Raw genomic sequence first — 18,158 nt, 5'->3', positions numbered from 1 at the left:
GGTTTCACTCCCTGTACTTAAAAGGATTGCCAGTGTTCTGTTTCAGGGCAATACATTTCTTTTGTAAATACAAATGCTTTTAATATGAACAGTAATATACTTAAATTTAATTATTAAAATACATTTTTTCACATTTAAAGGGCACATGTTTGAACAAATCATGTCACAAAGTGTACAAGGTCATATTTTAATCTTCTAAATCTGCCTAAAAAACGCATTACAAAGGCATTTTCACCAATTTTGTTCTAAAACAACAACAACAAAATCTGTGAGAATATTTTAAATCAAAATAGCAGAATTTGAGAGTCAGTAAATGTCCACAGAGACTTCCAAGAGATAACAGAAGTACTATGGTAAATGCAGCTGGTGGTAGTATTACTCCATTGCTATGTTCTGTTTCATTCATGCATGTTATTTGGTTGTATATTTTATTGTTGTTTACAGAACACATCTGAAAGTGACAATGATGAAGTTGATGGCAACAATATATGTGGTTTCAGAAAGAAAAAGGGAGTCAAAGGTCCTGCAAAGTATGTTGCTTCTTTAGAAAATGAAAAGATGGAGCTGTCCTGCACCTCAGAAATTCCAGACCCTTGTCCCCTACAGGGAATCACTGGTTGCTCAGAACCACCATCAGACCAGTCTCTTCAAAACCCAACTAGCTTTCCTCCAGCACAAAAGGACAGAGGGGGTTGTGACAGTTCCCATATTGGCAGCAACATCAAAGAAGACACATCTGGAGAAACACAAGAAATCCAGGAAAATGCTGACACTGGGAAAATAATAGGAAAAATGCATAAGGAAATCGATACACCAGTTAAAATGGAGCAGCTCATGGGCATACAGCCTTCGAGGAGCACAGGGATAGCTGAGTCTGCAGAGGAAGCATGCAGGGGAGAAGTCAGTGAGAAGGTAGAGAGCAAGCACGAAGATACGTGTGTGATGGAAGAAAAAGATGTCAGGTTTCACGTGATGAAGATGGGCTCCTTGAGCAGTACTGTAACCACACAGGGAAGCAGTACTGCACAGTCCTTCACTGGGGCACCTGACATTTCTAAACAAAGTCTGAAAGAGTTGAAAAACCTGTTGAGTGAAGGTCCTCTGCCTGCTCGTGGGCCCAATTACAGTGGCAAGGCAAGCGTCAGTTTTTCTCAGAAAAATTCGAAGCCCTGGGAGAAAACAGCTGATAAGCGGGGTCGACCCTTTGAGACTTTTAGTCCCCATTTTGGAGAGGAGAATCGAAAGAACCACATCTTCCATGAGGAGGGGATGGGGCAGCAGAGCAAACCTCTCCTGATCTTCAGCTCTGCTGGGTCTGATCAGCAGCAACCAGCAGGGAGTGATGTGGGTCAACTTATTCTGGGACTACCTGCAACTTCTACACATGCAGAAAGCACAGCTGCTGAGATTCAGTTTGACTCCTCTGCACACTATGCTGGTAAGATATTTAAACATCACCTGCTGTCCTGTTAAAGAAAATGCTCCTGTTGTTTCATGGATTTTGTTAAGCTGCAAACTTTAGTTAGAGCTAGCACATGAGAGAATTGAGAACTGACACCTGTGGTTTCTGTGTGATCAGGATAGATCAGAAATTGTGTATTACAACTATGCCTTTTTTTTTTTTTTTTTTAAGCAAGGCATTTATGAAGCCCAGCTGCCTGACAAAAACTGCCATGCACAGGCGGTCATGTCTTTTTCACTAAAACTGAAATATTTCCTCATTTGAACCGAGTGTGGGCAACGTCTCCCAAAGGTCTGCTAGACACTGCAAGACTCTGATGGCATCTGGGCTTCTTAAAATTTTCTTTTTCTTAATGTTTCCAGCAGTGAAATTGCTCCCATTTAGGGGTGGTGTTTTCAATTATCTGTCCTGTGAGAAGACCGGAGTGCAAAAACATCTCAGATAAACTATAGGGGAAGAAAACCAAATGAGGCAGAGAACTTCTACTTTATGCTGTTCAGTAAGTCTATTTTGGAAGTGCTTATAGACCCAATTATTTGCTACTAATAGCCTGTGATTTCTTTGAAATTGTAAAAGCTATAGGTCTGGGCCAGCTGGATCAGCAAACTGAAATTCTGTTAGCTATGATAATGTAACGGGTTTGAGCAGGTCATTGTTTTCTGTTTGTTCCAGGAAGCAGACAAACAACAATTTGCCGTTGAATAGGTATCAGATTAATATATTTCCAGGAACATCAAGCTCAGATCATATTACCAGCTTTTCAGGGTAGTTATCTTACCCTCTGACTTATGTCACTAGTACTAGAAATACGAATCTCTTCATTGATAAAATACCTTTTGCATCATTAACTAGGTAATGAAATATAATAGTAGCAATCAAATTTTTACAACAATATTAAGTTATCCTGCTTTTTTAAAAGTCTCCTTTCAGATGGATAGAAATATTGCTATACATACTCTGAAAACAGACAATTTGAATATATCAAATGTTAGCTACAGCAGGATTTCTTAGTAGATGTATCGTGTTACGCCATTTGAACAAGTCTGAACAAGATATTGATGAACATTATCAGTGCTGACTCAGGGCACTGCAGGAGAAATATAAAGCTTTGAAAAGATATTTTGTGCTCAAACTACTCTCTATTCATGTCTATTAGAATAAAGAAGTTAGAGGATTATTTCTCAGCCTACACTTGATGCTGTTCCCTTTCCAGATTACATTTTTTTTTGCATTGCTGAAAGGCTAGCAAAATGCATTGTCAAATGTAGATTACTGCTGTTTTATCATTGTCTGCAAAGTTAGCAAATATATTTTAAAATACATGAGCAATTATTCTTTGTCATAACACCATTTACAAGGTACAGGGAACCGATGAGATTAATTGTAGATTCCCCAGGGAGATTTCAACCCAATTTTAGGCACTTAAAGCGAAGTGGCTAGTCCAAATTTATTACCTAGACAATAGAGGAAGACAGGCATTTTTGTCTTCAAAGAGGTACTAGCAGTTGACAAGAAACTGACCTCCGGAGGTGAGCAAGTCTGTCCACTCAATGGGGTACAAGTCCCATGATGATTAATTTAGATTATTTACCTGACACTGAAATGCCTTAAACTAGCTGGGGTGAATCCTACTCTTCATCACTAGTGATAACAATGACTGAAAGAGAACTGTAGAGAACTATGAAGGGAAGTGTGGTCAAACTGTTTTGTCTCATCAGAAACATATTGAAAACTAAAGGTTTTGCAGTCTCACAAGTTTGGGATTCCATCTGGCTTTGACCAGACAAAGTGTAGGGCTCAGTGTGTGCTTCCGCTAGTAAATGGAATGCACAGAAATAGTTTCTACTTAATTAGAAATGTATGCATTTAAATTTAATTTTCATTTAATACATTCAGTAACTTCAGTGAAGAGGATAAAGTCTTAGATAAAATTCTTCATTCTTTAATGTGCCTCTGCATAAACAGTATTTAATTGCTGCCCATGATAATTTATTGATTGATAAGTTAAAATCCTAAATTTTTTACTTCTTTAACTAAAATATTATTTTTAATATTTTAGTTGCCAAAGTGCCTGAAGTCTTGGATCTAAACATATCTCGACACTGAGTGGATCTGAAATACAACCTCTTGTCTTCTGCAAGTTTTCAAATATTTGAACTTGCTCAAATCAGATATCTTGATCCAAAATGTCTGGAAAAATTACAAGATGCATTTCAGATCTACTCAGTGTCTAGATATGGCCAAAGCAGGATTGTTCTGAAAGTACACAGTTAAGGGAAAATCTCTAGAGGTCAGCAGTGGAAAGGCTAAGACATAACTGAGCTAAAGCTCAGCTCCTTTCTAAACCTTCTCTATTGCCCTTGTTTTCTGCTGAACAAACCATCATATTTTCTGCCTATTTCTTTCCTTTTCCCTCTGAACTGAGATGTGTACAACTTGCTTTTTTTTCTTTTTATTTTTTCCACACAAGCTCTAAGAGCAGCTATTTTTCTTTAAAACGAACAAAACCTCTTCAGTCTTTTATCTTCCATACCAATAGCTGAAATCTTCCTGCTCTGTGCCTGCATATAATTTTTTGTTTTCCTTCTCAATCTACACGAAACAAGACTGCTCAGATAGCACTTCCATCCCATCTTTCTGATCTATTTTGTCCCTTTCTGGGTGAGATCTAACTCATCTCTCTCTGGTGCCTGTAGTAAGATAGTCATCCTGTGACTCTGTGAGAGAAAGAGGCGTGTTCAGATGGTGATTCTTCCCACCCATTGGAGATACTTTCTTTCTAGTAATAGTGAAAGGTTGCCAAAACGATTAGTTTAGACCTAATGTAATTAAAATGTATGCTCTGCTTGAACTCTGCCAGCCGCCTCTCCTTCTACAACATATTCAAGAAGAATTTAGTCCTTACCTTCAATTGTGCAAAATCTGCTCTTCTATAAATAATGTTGCTTCCCATTTTATGTGGTGCTCTCACTCTTTCTCACTTGATTTTTTAAAATTAAGTTCAACATTTTTAGACAAGAAGGGGCTACCTAGTTTGTGATAGTGTATACCTCAGTTCATGCAACTTTGCTCAGTGGTGCCTTCCTTAAATCCAAATTTTCCTTTTGAGTTTGAAGAAAAACATGCCACTCTAAATCCTCTATATTTAAGATTATTAGTTAGGCAGCTCCAGTGCATATTGCTCACCTTATTTTTTTTTTTTCAAACACCCATATATTTTGGTTTCAAATCCTTTTGCCTAGGTAGAATATTTTCTAATATTTTGTATGTAACTGTGATAATTTTCTCATTCAATGTAGAAGATCCATTTTTATAAAACACTCTGGAAGACAGAAAAATATGGGTGATTCATATTTCATCTATTGAGAAATAAAATCCTACTTTGTGTGAGATTCTTGATGATGTAGCTCCTCTGAGAAGCTGTGTCATGTTGTCATACCATTTGGAAAGAATAATTCGCAGATGATTGAAGGCGTTCATTAGTCTCTAAATTAGCTATAAAATTCACAAAAAAGAGCTGACCTTCTCTATGGCCATATCAGTGAAAAAGCGTGCTTCACAGTTCAGATTAAAAAAGAAAGCAGGCTATCATGAGATAAAGAAATCGATGGAAAAAAGATTGAAAGTGTCAATATCAAATAGATCAGGGAAATGTTTTTACTGTCTCACATGCTTTGATAAATTTGTGGTATGCTTACATATTTATTCCCCTTTTAGGGGTCTTGTAGGGGAGAAAAAATATGAGGTAAGAAAGAACTTTCTATGTACTTTACTGCACAAATCAAATACTTTACTGAACTAGTGACAGACGTCTTTCATGAACCTTTTTTGAGTGAAAAAGAAATGTGAATTATAAACTGTGTTCAACTGAAAATGTGTCTGATCACTATTCACATCAATACTATTATTCAAAGTTAACCCAGAACTCATGTCTATTTACCATGTCAAAAAGCAGATAGGAATAGAAAAGAGAGGCTTTAAATACTACCCTGTTTCCCCCCAAAATATGACCTACTCTGAAAATAAGCCCTAGCATGATTTATCAGGATTTTTGAGGATGCTTGAAATATAAGCCCTACTCCAAAAATAAGCCCTAGTTACAGTTCATAAAAAAGTCCATTTAAATAGTGCCCAGGTAGCTATACATTTAAAATGTACTAAGTTTTGGAGCAAAAATTAATATAAGACGCTGTTTTATTTTCAGGGAAACAGGATAGCAATAAGAATTATATCTAGCATAGGAAAAGTTGTCATATGAGGTTTGATAAATAGAAGCTGTTAATGTTTGAAGACAAACATGAGAACAGTAAGTAACATGCTGTACAAACCAAGTAGACTGGCTGCTCTTAACTACACAAACTGGAGTCCTGTAAGGAAGGGCATATATATTTAAATTAGTACTGACAAGAATTTCCGTAGGATTTAGAAGAGTGTAGATATGTGGTTACCCTGTAGGGCTCATTGCTAGTGGATATCATCAGTACAAAGGGGTCAATATTCAGATAGATTGTAAGAGCACCCAGTGCTAGATTTCTAAGGATGAAGAAGAAAATAAGATAAATTTGGATATTAGCTCTCCTGCTCCTAACCTCGAGACCACCTTCTCAGTGAGGAATTGCAAACCCCATTCTCTTTAGACGGACTATTTTGCAAAGAACACCCAGCTTTTCCTTTAATATCTGGTGCCAAAGACAGCTGTAGCGTGATGAAACGCTGGCTGCCTTGACTGGCATAGCACTTCCTACACTTGCAAGAGTTTTTATTTTATTGCCACTCTGAGACAGTAACAGGTGGCACAACATGCCACAGAGCACAGGGACGTGTGCTCCGACACTGTGTGGGGCTCAGGCCCGCCCAGACCCTGGCTCGTGGCTGTGCAGCAGCTGCGTGGCTGCAGCAGGGCTGTACCAAGAGGGAGCACATCTGGCACAACTGGTGCTGCTGGAGAGGCCATGGGTGGGAGAGACTGGGGAGGGACTGATGGAAACATGTCTCCTCCAGTGCATGATTTATATCTGGAGTTTATCTGCTGGTGTCTGCTGTTATTGCCTTATGTTGCATCGGTGGTTGTGTTTTTCAGTGAAGAGTTTCCAATATTACTACGTTTGTTAGGTCACCCTGCTCCTGTCATTGTCAAGTCCCCTGGCAAAATGTAACACGTTCTTTTTGTTCCATCAGTTTGACACAGTCACCTCTGAGCTGAGATACTGTTTGTTTTAGATGTGATGTGATTTAATAAGGGACCGTGGGAAAGGATTTATTTCAACAAGCAGATAATAACAGGTTGATCTGGGACATGTGCAGTTTCTCTCATGGCACTTTTTTGTTGCTGAGAAGGTAAAGGTGATGTTAACTTCTTGCCCTAGCCGAATGTCAAGTACCCTCAGCAATCTGAATGATTTAAATATTAATAAACTAAGAATGGCACCACTCTTCTACTAAAAAGAATAATATAATTTGTATCATCTTTAGTTTTATTGGTATTATAGTATTTTTAGTTTTGCGTTGTTAATATTTTTTAAATATATGAAGATAACGTGTTTATATTTGAAGATTTTTTTATTAATTTCAAAAGAATCATGAGTAATACTGATTGTTTCTCAGTGGTAACTTAAATGGGAAATACAGATAGAACCATTAAAAAACAAACATTAAGTGTTTTTCCATGTACCACTGATTTGATATAGATATCTAAGGATCTGTATGTACCATTCTGTTTTAAGAACAATGGCCTATCTGGATTTATATTTGATTTTTAAAATGAAAATCTGAATTGAAATCTGAGCATCTTGTGAAATTGACATACATGTTTCCATAAGCAGATTTTCTGAAATGAAAATAGAAACGTCGTTATTTCTGGAGGCCCAGGGAGCTAAGGAAACTGTTATACTCATGAACAAAATGGTCCCTCATAAGAATGTAAACTTTTAGGCTGTGTATCTAAATCAGCTAGACCCGTCTAATACTTATCAGATACCTCATCTCCAGTAACTAATGCTGTTGATAATGACTCTATGAACTGGGAAGACACAAAGTAGTCAGTTCCCTACTATACCTTTTCAAACTTTAGGCATCATTGGCTTCATGGACTTAGTTTGCCAGTGATTTATTTAGTGGCTACCAAGAAAATATATTTTGAGACCTGTGCTGGAGAAAAGTAAATATTGTCAGTAGTTATTAACTAAATACTATTTGAGAAATAAATCTCCTTTCATATTTCCAAAATCAGTCAGAGATATTAAGTCATGATGGTATTTTTTATCTATCATACAATTACAGAAATTTGTTATTTCAGCGGGAAAGATAATCTGTAAGTGAAACAAAAGATGAACTGCCTCTAAAAAGTAAGTGAAAGCCGCAGGAGTGTTTCTATTGATTTTAACAAATTTTGGAGAAAGGATATTGTAAATGAATAAGTATCTGTCTTTTGACTAGTGGGCTGTCCAGACTGGTATATAGCCTAATTTTATACTAGTACTAGACCAATAGATAAATTTTAGTCTCGTCATTTAAAAAGATCTATCATTAATCATAGTAAGTCCTACTGGAGAAGACAAATTCTTGCTTCTTCAGCTAATTATTTTTCCTTGTTCTTTAAAACCAGGAATTTTCTGTTAAATTATGTTATTTCATATATTCTAATTATGTATTTATGCATTTATTCAAATAACTTTAGCTTGAATACAAGATATATAAAATTTGGAAAATTACCTACCATTGGTAGATGTTTAAATTAAATATTAACACATTTGTAGCTTTATTTTTTAAACAAATTCATACATCACTAATATGAATGAATATCACATATGTGCTTTTCTTAAATATTGATTTTACATCATTCATATCACTTTGGAATACTGATGTAAAGAATTACTTGGGTCAGAGTTAAAGTTGTTTTTCATGAATTATATGTTTTTACCTGAAAAATGTTTGTTTAGTAGATGAAAATTTAACAGGCAACATTTCAGGACATTGTAAGATACTTGCAAAATATACAGCAAAAGTTGACAATATTCTGATGTTAAGGCTTGCCAGTCAAACTTTACTTCAAATAATATGAAGACATAAAATTCTCAGTGTGACAGGTGGTAGATAGGAATTGTCTACCATCTTTGCACAGGAAATTAAACATGTAGAATAAGGGACAGAGCACTGCTTTTACAAAGGAAAAAACCTCAGTCTGCTGTCCCTGGAGTTGAAGAAAACACTATTTGCTGTAATCTGCAACAAGATTTTCAGAATATTCTTTTAATTCTATTAATCTAATAAATAGCCATAGTTTATCAAATAAACTTTGGTTGATGGTTAGGTTCATAAAGAGGCCAAATCTGCTAAATGTCAGTGAACATTTATGTTGTAAAACAATGTTACAGATGACTGAAGTGATGTTCAAATAAGTATTACTTGGATGACACATGCAAGGCAAGACCAGTTTACACATCCTTCCTGCTCACTATTGTGTTTTGGCAGCATCTGTAACAGAGTGTGTGTTACACAAAATACTTAAACAGGATTTCCTTATTTAATGTACATCTTTTAAAGGGCAAAGTGCCCTCGTGGTTATAGAAGACACTGGAAAAAAAGCAATTTTCATAAACAGCTTACAGCTGAAGCAGACCAAAGGGAAAGATGTGACAAGGAGAAGTGCATGTGGCAAAATTATTTTTTTCTTCCTTCTACCTTTTTGATTTTTACTCTCTTTTCCTACAAACTGTTACATTTACTTAAAATTTTGTTCTGTGTTTTCACCTGTCATTCCTCCGGGAGTACCGTTATCACTTAACCTCTTCTTACTTTACTGCCCTAAGGTATCCTTGTCATCTCCTTGCTATCTGGAGCTGGAGGATGCTCCAGTAATATTCAAAGACTCTGAGAGGTCTATGACTGTGGCTGAGTTTGCTTCCTTCTCAGAGAATTATCAGACAGCCTTGTGCTGGACTAGCTGAAGAGCGTCCTTACAGCCTCACAGCTGGTAGCCCTATTTTCCACAAAGGTGTGGTCAAAAGGCTGTTTGTGTCTGCTGGCTACTGCTAGAGATCTACTCTAGTTTGGGTAGTTTGGTACTGGGGAGATTAGGAGTGCTCCCGCCAACCTCTGTAGCCTCAGCATGAAGGCTTTCACCTTATGAGTGTTGGTGAATAGCTCCTGTTGGTGTTCTTCCACTGTGGATCTTCCTTAGGAAGAATGAAGAACTGTCCCCCTAGAAATGTAGAAAGAAATATATTTTCACATTTTTTCGTCTCTTCGGTCTTGTTGGTTTATTGTACCAAATGCAAAATTAATGCCTTATGTAGTTTAAATTGAACAATTACAATATGTAGATACTCAAAAGAAAAGCAGCTGAGAGATTGAGAGGTTTGTGAAATTACTGCACCCAGCTCTCTGCTCCATTACAGAAGTTATACTCAGGTGTTACTGCTTTAATATCAATATGTTTATACCGTCCTACAGCTGCTGTAGTACAGTTAAGAAGACAACTCCATACCAGCAAATGCATAAGTGCATAAGCTTCTCTTAAAAGTCTACTGCCTGTGGTGGTGAGGACTACAGTCCTCCTCAGAAGACCTTGAGAAAGGTCATCTTTCTGTATCCATGCACTTTTCAAAGGCATCGAAGTAATATAGCACCTGAATTTTATCAGCCTGCAGTGAGAAACAGGTACCCAGCTGCTATTTGGGCTCCTAAAAATACCCAACAAACCAGCTGCAGTATCCCTCAGAGATCCCTAGCTTTACTGCATGATTCTCACGTTCTCTTACCAACTTGAAAAAAAGCTTCAGTTACAGACCATTCCAAAAAAAAAAGGCAATTTATACAGGTCCTCAGGGAAAGAAAAGTGTGTTTATTTACAAAAATGTTTTCGCTTTTACACTCCTTGTCAGAGTTTCCCACTATTGCGCTTTTTAGGAGAACAGCCTATGTTCCAGCATTCATTATTTTGTTTCACCTGAACATTCCTCTTCACTTACAGTGTCCAGCAGAGAGCCTGATGTAAACAACCTTGGAAGTCCAACTCTCCTTCGCCTGTTCTCTCATATTGAATTTATTAAGCAGCAGATGGCCAGGGACAATGTACAGTTTGTCAGATTTGAATCAATAGATCTCCATGGTGTGTCAAGATCAAAGAATATTCCTTCTCGATTTTTTCATGTAAGTCTTTTGGTTTCTAGCTGTACCTATATGTGTTTTAATGGCCGTGTCTTTAATTTATGTCTATATCTATATCTATATATTTTTTTTCATAATACAGGTAGAAATTCAAACTTAGAATAAATTATTTGTTCCCTCCACTTGTTAATGTTCCCAAAAGATCAGGACATTCTTCATCACTGCTATCATCCATTCCTCTGTTCCCCCAAATAATAATCTAATTAAATAAGGATAGTAATTTCAGTGTTTTGAACTTCTAATATTCCTTGCCTCAGCATAATCTTTTCAGGTCAATGCATTATAAATATTTTATTTTTCTGAATGTCAGTAAATTCCAAAAAGAAAGGAGTACACACTGAAAGAACGAACATGTCTGAATGAAAATCACTTTAGCTGTGAGAAATTTTATGTCCATCAGTCAGATAAGAAAATACTATTGGCTTGCATGATGATATTTGCCATATTAATGATTCAGGAAATAAGAATCAAATTAGGAAGCAATCATCGCCATGTGTATACTTGACCCATCAGCCTTTTCAGTACATTGCTTCTGTGCGACTTCATGTGCATAACTACATTATACTTTCACTCACATATCACCATCAATATTTTAAGCTTTACTGAGTGATCACAAAGAAAGATATGAACACGAAAAGATGTAGAGCACTTTTGTTTCAAGTTCCTTCTGAAGCCTAAGCCATGTTTTCATGATTTCCATTTTAGATATTGCTAAACTGCAACTGTATCATCTAGATACAGTTTGCCTTCTCTGATGTTATTTGGATTTTATCAAAATAATCTTTCTCTCAGTCATTTTAATTCTTGTGAGGCATGGTTGGTTAATTGCAACTTCTCTTTCAGTTGCTGTGTGAAATTGCAAATGTCTAGATCAGCTTGTTCAAAGACAGCTTTATTGTTTACCTTAACATCTGAACAAATTGGAGCAATCTAAACTTTTGGATGCTGAAAAAATGTCTATGTGTACACACATGTATGCATACATACAGAACAACTGAAAGTAATTACTTTATTTTTTTTGGGGGGTAGGAGGGGTTGGAGGAGGGAGAGGTAGTACTGCAGGATAATCACCTTCAACACCTTTTCAGTGTCAAATGGATAGCTTAGCTATCTTGAAGCAATATCCGCCATGCTGTACAGTTTTGGTTATGGGTGTCACACAGAGAGGATACCAGTGGACGGCCGCCTACTTAAGAGAAGGCAGAATTATTGATATATTATTTATTTATTATTTATTACTTCTCATTTATCATTTATTTTAAGTAAAGCCACCATATGCAGTTTGAAGTATTTCAAAAATTTTCCACCTGGATAGGCAAAAATTTGGGGTTTTTTCAGCTCTGAGTTTGCCCTTTTCTGGCTTTAGTCTGTCTCCTCTGCTCACTCAGATGGTAATCCTTTCCCTTAGAAGAGTAAAGGTAAGATGTAAACATGAGACTAATTTCACTTGATAGAACTTGGCATCAGATAAAAGTTTGAAGGTAAGTTGTAAAGGTACTTGTTTGAAGGTAGATGATCCTTCCTTTGGGTCCTATCCGCATTTCATTTGTGTAAGCTGAAGCTCACTGTTCAAATGGAGAAGTATAATTACGAGCTTATCCTGTTTACTACCTAGAAGAGGAATACTGAAACAGATGCTTCCCTGCATTTCACTCCCAAACTTCTTAATTCTAGAAAGTGAGAATTTTCAGTTAAACTTTGCATCTGAAAACAGTGACATTTAGAGGGAAGTCAGAGCCTGAATTCGTATTGCCACGAGTCTTGTGTGGTCACTCGAATCTATGTAAAGGAAATGCTCAGAAGATAAGGAAGCCTACAGATAGAAGTTTGACTTGCAAAGTTTGCACCTAACTGGTGGTGCCCATGATTGTATAAAAGCCATGCAAGATGAGTGTTGACCATTTTTTCAGTTCTTCATGGAAATTTAGATATTGGTCATTTGGATACTTGATGCCAGTGTTTTCATACCAATCTTGTAGAAGGTTGTTCTGCTTCATAATGACAGAGTAACTGGCTGTTGCCCTCCACTTTAGTGATTACTGCATTTTAGTGTTCTTTTAGGAAAAATACTATTGTTACTGAGAATCTGAGTTTTACATGTTTTACATACATAAAAAAACTGTTGGTTTATTTTCTTATTTGGTAATCTGTCATTCTACTCTGTGTTTAGGAGAAAGCAATTCATGGTGTTGCCATGCCCAGAAGTTATCTTGAGCTGACGCTGAATCCTAAAGATAACGAATCAGATTACATAAATGCAACCAATTTTAATTGCGACATAATCCTGAACCCTGATTTATCAACGTTTCGAATACTCCCCTGGACTGAGCAGACTGCAAGAGTGATATGTGATTCCTTCACTGTGCTGGGCAACCCACTAATGACCTCTCCAAGGCACATTGCCAAGAGACAGCTGAGCCAGCTTCAGGACAATGGCTTTTCTCTGCACTCCGCCTTCACTTATGAATTTTGTATTTATGGCATTACTGAGGTTGTAAATTCGAAGACAATATCCTTTGCTGCAGCCACGATACTAAATAACCATGACCAGACTTTCATTCAGGAGCTCATTGAAGGAATGTATTATGCTGGTGCCAACATTGAAAGCTTTTCTTCTTCCAATGGGCCCGGGCAAATGGAGATCACTTTTCATCCAGCATTTGGCATAGATGCTGCTGACAGTGCCTTCACATTTAGAACAGGCATTAAAGAGGTAGCTAAGAAGTATAGCTACGTGGCTAGTTTTTTCTCAGAATCGGGATTCTACAATTCAGGGGCTCTGTCACATAGCCTGTGGGATTTGAACGGCCAGAAGAATTTGTTTTCTGCTGGTTATGGAGTTGAGGAGCTCTCAGATATTGGAAAAAACTGGTTATCAGGTCTCCTGGCACACACAGCAGCTATCAGCTGTTTGATGGCTCCTACCACCAGCTGCCGTAAGCCTTATTCTAAATACAGTAAAGAATCAAGAGAGACTGTAAATGCAAAATGGGCATATAATGATAACAGCTGTGCCTTTAATGTCAAATGTCATGGTGGAAAAGGCACTCAAATAGACAATAAATTAAGTTCTGCTACAGCAAACCCCTACCTGGTGCTTGCTGCTACTATTGCTGCGGGTCTAGATGGAATAAAGAGAGGACTTAGGTATGATGATATGCTGCAAGAAGAAAATCACTCTGCTGATCTGAAACATTCAACAGTCCCTCTGAAACTAGAAGATGCTCTTGTTGCGCTTGAGAAAGATTCGTGCATTAAGGAAGCATTAGGTGAAACTTTTATCCAATACTTTGTTGCCATGAAACATTATGAGTTAGAAACAGAAGAAATGGATAGTGAAAGGAATAAATGCCTGGGGTATTTTATTTAGAAAGAGCACTCTTCTATAGTGATGCTGTGTAAATACATACAGTGAATGACTAAGAATCTTGAAATTAGTAAATATATTTGAAAATGTTTTCAATGCTTTGGGATTCTTTTTTCCTCTTTTGTATAGTACCTGGTGATTGGATTTTATTGTCTGTGTACATTCAGAAGAGTGCAAAACTGATATTCATGAAATAACAATCTTTTAAAAATGGTATTTTTTTCAATTTAAGTGAACATACCTTCTTGTGAAAAAAAGAAGAGAAGGTGAAATTAAGAACAACTGTGCAACTGTAATAGGACTGTATAATATGCAAAGAAGTAGGAATAATGGGTACAGTGCGAGGGAATAGGAGAACTAAGAAACGAGGTGAATTTCTTGTTCAGCATGGTTGTGGGAGCTGAACGGTTGCCAAACCAGAAGAATCTGAGTTTGATTTAAAACTTAGGCTAGCATGATGAGCATTGTAGAGAGAGTGGCAGAGGACAGAGGCTGTAGAACCTGAGAGTCAGGATTCAGTATCTTAGGAGGCATAAATAAAAAGACAGGAGGGATAATAAAATAATCTATAGATCAGGAATTTTGCTGCTGAATGAAGTTTGCAAGAATTATAGTGGATAGAGATACTAAAAGAAATCAAATGGTGACTTGAAGAGGGTATTATTCATAGAAAGCCAGGAGTGTCAGGCCACTGTCCAATAAAAAAAGGAGCTGGTATTTTGTCTGTTTTGATAGTTAATGTGCTAATTCAGAGTTGAATGCCAAATAAGAAAAAAAAATGGCAAAGAAGCCAGAGAATTAAGAGCTTAAACTGGACTTTATTAGGAAACCTGGTGTTATCAAGGACAAGGAAGATGAATGTGAAGTGAGGAACAGGAAGAGTTAGTTAAAACCAGAAAGAACAAGTGAAGATGTAAATTTGGAGACTGGCAAATAGTGGTTAAAACAGGGTAAGAAAAGACCCATCCTAAAATTAGAAATGGCAGCTGGTGTAAAGAAAAATACAGGTTTTGGAATGGCAGGAGATGGGGGTTTAGATTTACTCTCTGTTTTTTCTTACTGTTGCTGCTGTCACCCTTTATTATTAAAGATAACCCTTATTTCATACCCCACCTCCACATTAACAGTGATTTTTGATGTTCTTTATCTTTTGTCACAATATTTTGATCTATGTGCAGGAATTTTTGAGTGAAATTGTTTGGTCATCGGTGGAGTGAAAATAAGATTTAGTCAATGGCTCTGTCAACTTGCAGAACTAGGTGGTGTGAACAGAAATCTCCTAGTTTCCTGCTGCTGGATCTTTCACACTTATCCTATAGAGTATTGTACTTGAAATGTAGCACCTGGTATGCTAAAACTTTTTGTGGGATTGCAAAGTAGAACTCACTTTATGCTCAGGTAGCAAGAGGAAATAAATAATCTAAGAAAACATGATAAGTGCATTCCCTTGTCTCAGTTGGTGGCTTGTAGTTGGATTTACTCCTCTCTCTTACTCACCTGACACATGTTTTGGGGTACCCCAGAACGTGGGACTAGTTTTCTTTGCTTCAGGCTGATTTGCATTGGCCAGGTTTAGCTTTGCATTTAAGCAGAACTTCCCCTTCTGGAAAAAAATGCTTCTCTTTTGCTGCCCTAACAATTCTTCGGAGACTGGGAATCTGTTTTTCTTCTAACACAACTTCTGTCTTCCCTTTCTGGTTATTTCCTACTCTCATCTTCACAAGCTCTTGGTAGAAGACATCCATAAAAATTCTTTCCTTGCTCAGACAGCTTACTTACCACACTCATTGTTTAGTCCCAACAGTCACACAGGTTAATAGCTATTTCTTGGTTCTTCATCTGACAAGGATGTACTAAAGCACAACACTGCATGTATGATGTGTGTTAATGTGATATGACTTTTGTATGGTAATAAATACACTGGCTAAGCAAAGCTGTACCAGAAATGGCTATGGAACATGTATTAAGCTTCTGCAGGTAGAATGATCTTAATTTTAAAGTTTATCTGGAAGTTGATCTTGAAATATAAACACACTCCCACGCCAGTGTTTCCAAAATCCAAATTCAGATCTGTATCTGCTTTTCACAAACTGTTCTTGGAAACTAAAGCATATTAAACAAAACATAAATGAACTCAGCCTTCTCAGTGAAATACCTTATAAAATTGAGTTACGTTGCTCTTTCGGTTATTTTAGAACTTGGAAATCTACCCTGACATAACACTGACCAGATTTTGAAGCTGAAATATCACAAGATATTTAGGTTCACTTTCTACATTGTACTTCTTCTGGATCTGATTATAAGGATGGCAAAATGGATGAAAGAATCAAATAAAAATGTATATCTTTATCTTCATTTTATACATATATTAGTAGGATGTCATCTTACTTACTATGCCAGTTTTCAAACAATTTATGTGAGGCTTTATTAGACAATTTGTGGTTTGTCTTGGATTTAAAAAGATCTGTGACTGTATACAGTCACTTTTTAAGAGATAATACATAATGAACTCCTATAACTGAATTTAATGAACATGAAGTTTATTATATCTGTACTATATGTATTATCCGTATTATTTTCTTCTCACAACATTGAAGAAATATCATCAGACCTAAGTGTTTTTCTGTATATGTCCAACAACCTGATTAAAGTCAGTTATTGACAGCCATTATTTAGAAACTAAAACCAACCAATTGGAACTGATGTTCTGAAGGTTATCTTATTGCAAGATAAGATAAATCTACATGTATTTTCTAAGTAGATGATTGAATAAAAACATTTTATGTTTCTGGCAAATGAATGTTTGTTTTCTTTTTTTTTTAATAGGAGGTCCACAAATACAGTTTGAAGCTAGTATGTCCTAAATTTTATCAATATTTTGTTCAATACTGTTTCATAAATATGTTCCATACAATAAAAATAAAATTACTCTAACTCTGTGAAAAAACATAAAAATATTTATTTCAGAATAAGTAGTTATGAATTTTTAAAGTTCTGTGCATTCCCAACCAAATTTTCATGCATAGTCTTTAGAAAGTCAACAAGAAAAAGAGAGCTACTTCATACTGCTCAATTGAAATGAATTACTATTGACTGCTGTATTGTTAACATTTCATCTTGAAGTGTTGCCTGAAAATACTCTTCACTTTTCTACAGTTCCAAGATCAATGTTTTGAGCATCACTAGTTAGATACTTTAAACTTGTGCAGTGTTATATATTAAAAAAAAAACCCAACTATTTGAAATCTCTAGTTTTGCATAAGGTCCCGCTGATTTTCTAGGATAGTACAGTCAGATGTTGCAAAGCTTTATATAAGAAATTTCTGCTATTAGTAAAGCATCTTTAGTATTTTCAACTTTAAGCAGACTATATATTTATATATTTGTTGACAAAGCAGTACTACATTTGACATTGTGCTTTGTTATGGCTGGTTTTTGCACATTTTTGTCCGTGCCAGACTGGTTCCATAATGTACAGAAGAATTATGAGGAGCATTGCTATAAACTCCTAAGCCTTTTAACATACCGGAAGGTGGCTTTTGCGATGTCAGCATGATAAAGGCATTATGGTAGCTTGCAATTCAATATAAGCAGGTAAATAAAGCTTTGCTAGGCTAGCTAAGTTTTTTTATCAATAACACAAAAACTACGGAGCCCTTCATACAGCAGCTTATTTTGAATCTGGAAATGTCATGCTCTAACTAGGCTTCAGGTTTGTGAGATATAAAAAGAGAATTTGATTTATTAACTAGCATTTCTCCAGCGTGTCAAGACACTGGCATCTTGCACACAAATGAATATTCAGACTTTCTTCTTTCAGGCTCTAGCCAGAGGGCAGCACTGTACTGTGCAACTTTCCTTTGGGATCTCAAGCTCTCATGGTGTGCTGAAAAATGCCACATTAAAATATACCTAGATATTTTATATATGTACTTACAATATTTTTTAAAAAAGGTAGAATGGCAGCTGAAAGCTAATGCATATCTTTGTCATTTGTTTAGTTAAGCTTAGTTAACTGTTGAATTTGCATAGCCTTTTCAGTAAAGGAGGCAGTATAACACTCAAAATATTATTTTAATTCTTGATAACACTGTATAAATCTTAATCTAGTAAAAGGCATATATCTATATTTGTGTGTGTGTGTGTATGCGTATCATCTTT

The 18,158-nt window shown here is 36.3% G+C and overlaps 1 protein-coding gene across 2 annotated transcripts in view; it reads left to right on the top strand.

The window, feature by feature from the left end:
- LGSN (lengsin, lens protein with glutamine synthetase domain) overlaps positions 1-14,000 on the top strand; it is a 64,024-nt gene extending 50,024 nt beyond the window's left edge. For both annotated transcript variants that reach the window (XM_065632781.1, XM_065632782.1), the window contains exons 2-4: positions 445-1,438; positions 10,434-10,612; positions 12,801-14,000. In XM_065632781.1, coding sequence (XP_065488853.1) covers positions 445-1,438; positions 10,434-10,612; positions 12,801-14,000 — 2,373 coding nt within the window. The remainder of the gene's footprint in view (positions 1-444; positions 1,439-10,433; positions 10,613-12,800) is intronic.
- The last annotated feature ends 4,158 nt before the right edge of the window (positions 14,001-18,158 follow it).

Source organism: Caloenas nicobarica, chromosome 3 (assembly GCF_036013445.1).
Source record: "Caloenas nicobarica isolate bCalNic1 chromosome 3, bCalNic1.hap1, whole genome shotgun sequence".
NCBI classification, from domain to species: Eukaryota; Metazoa; Chordata; class Aves; order Columbiformes; family Columbidae; genus Caloenas; species Caloenas nicobarica.
This window is presented reverse-complemented; position numbering and strand designations above follow the sequence as displayed.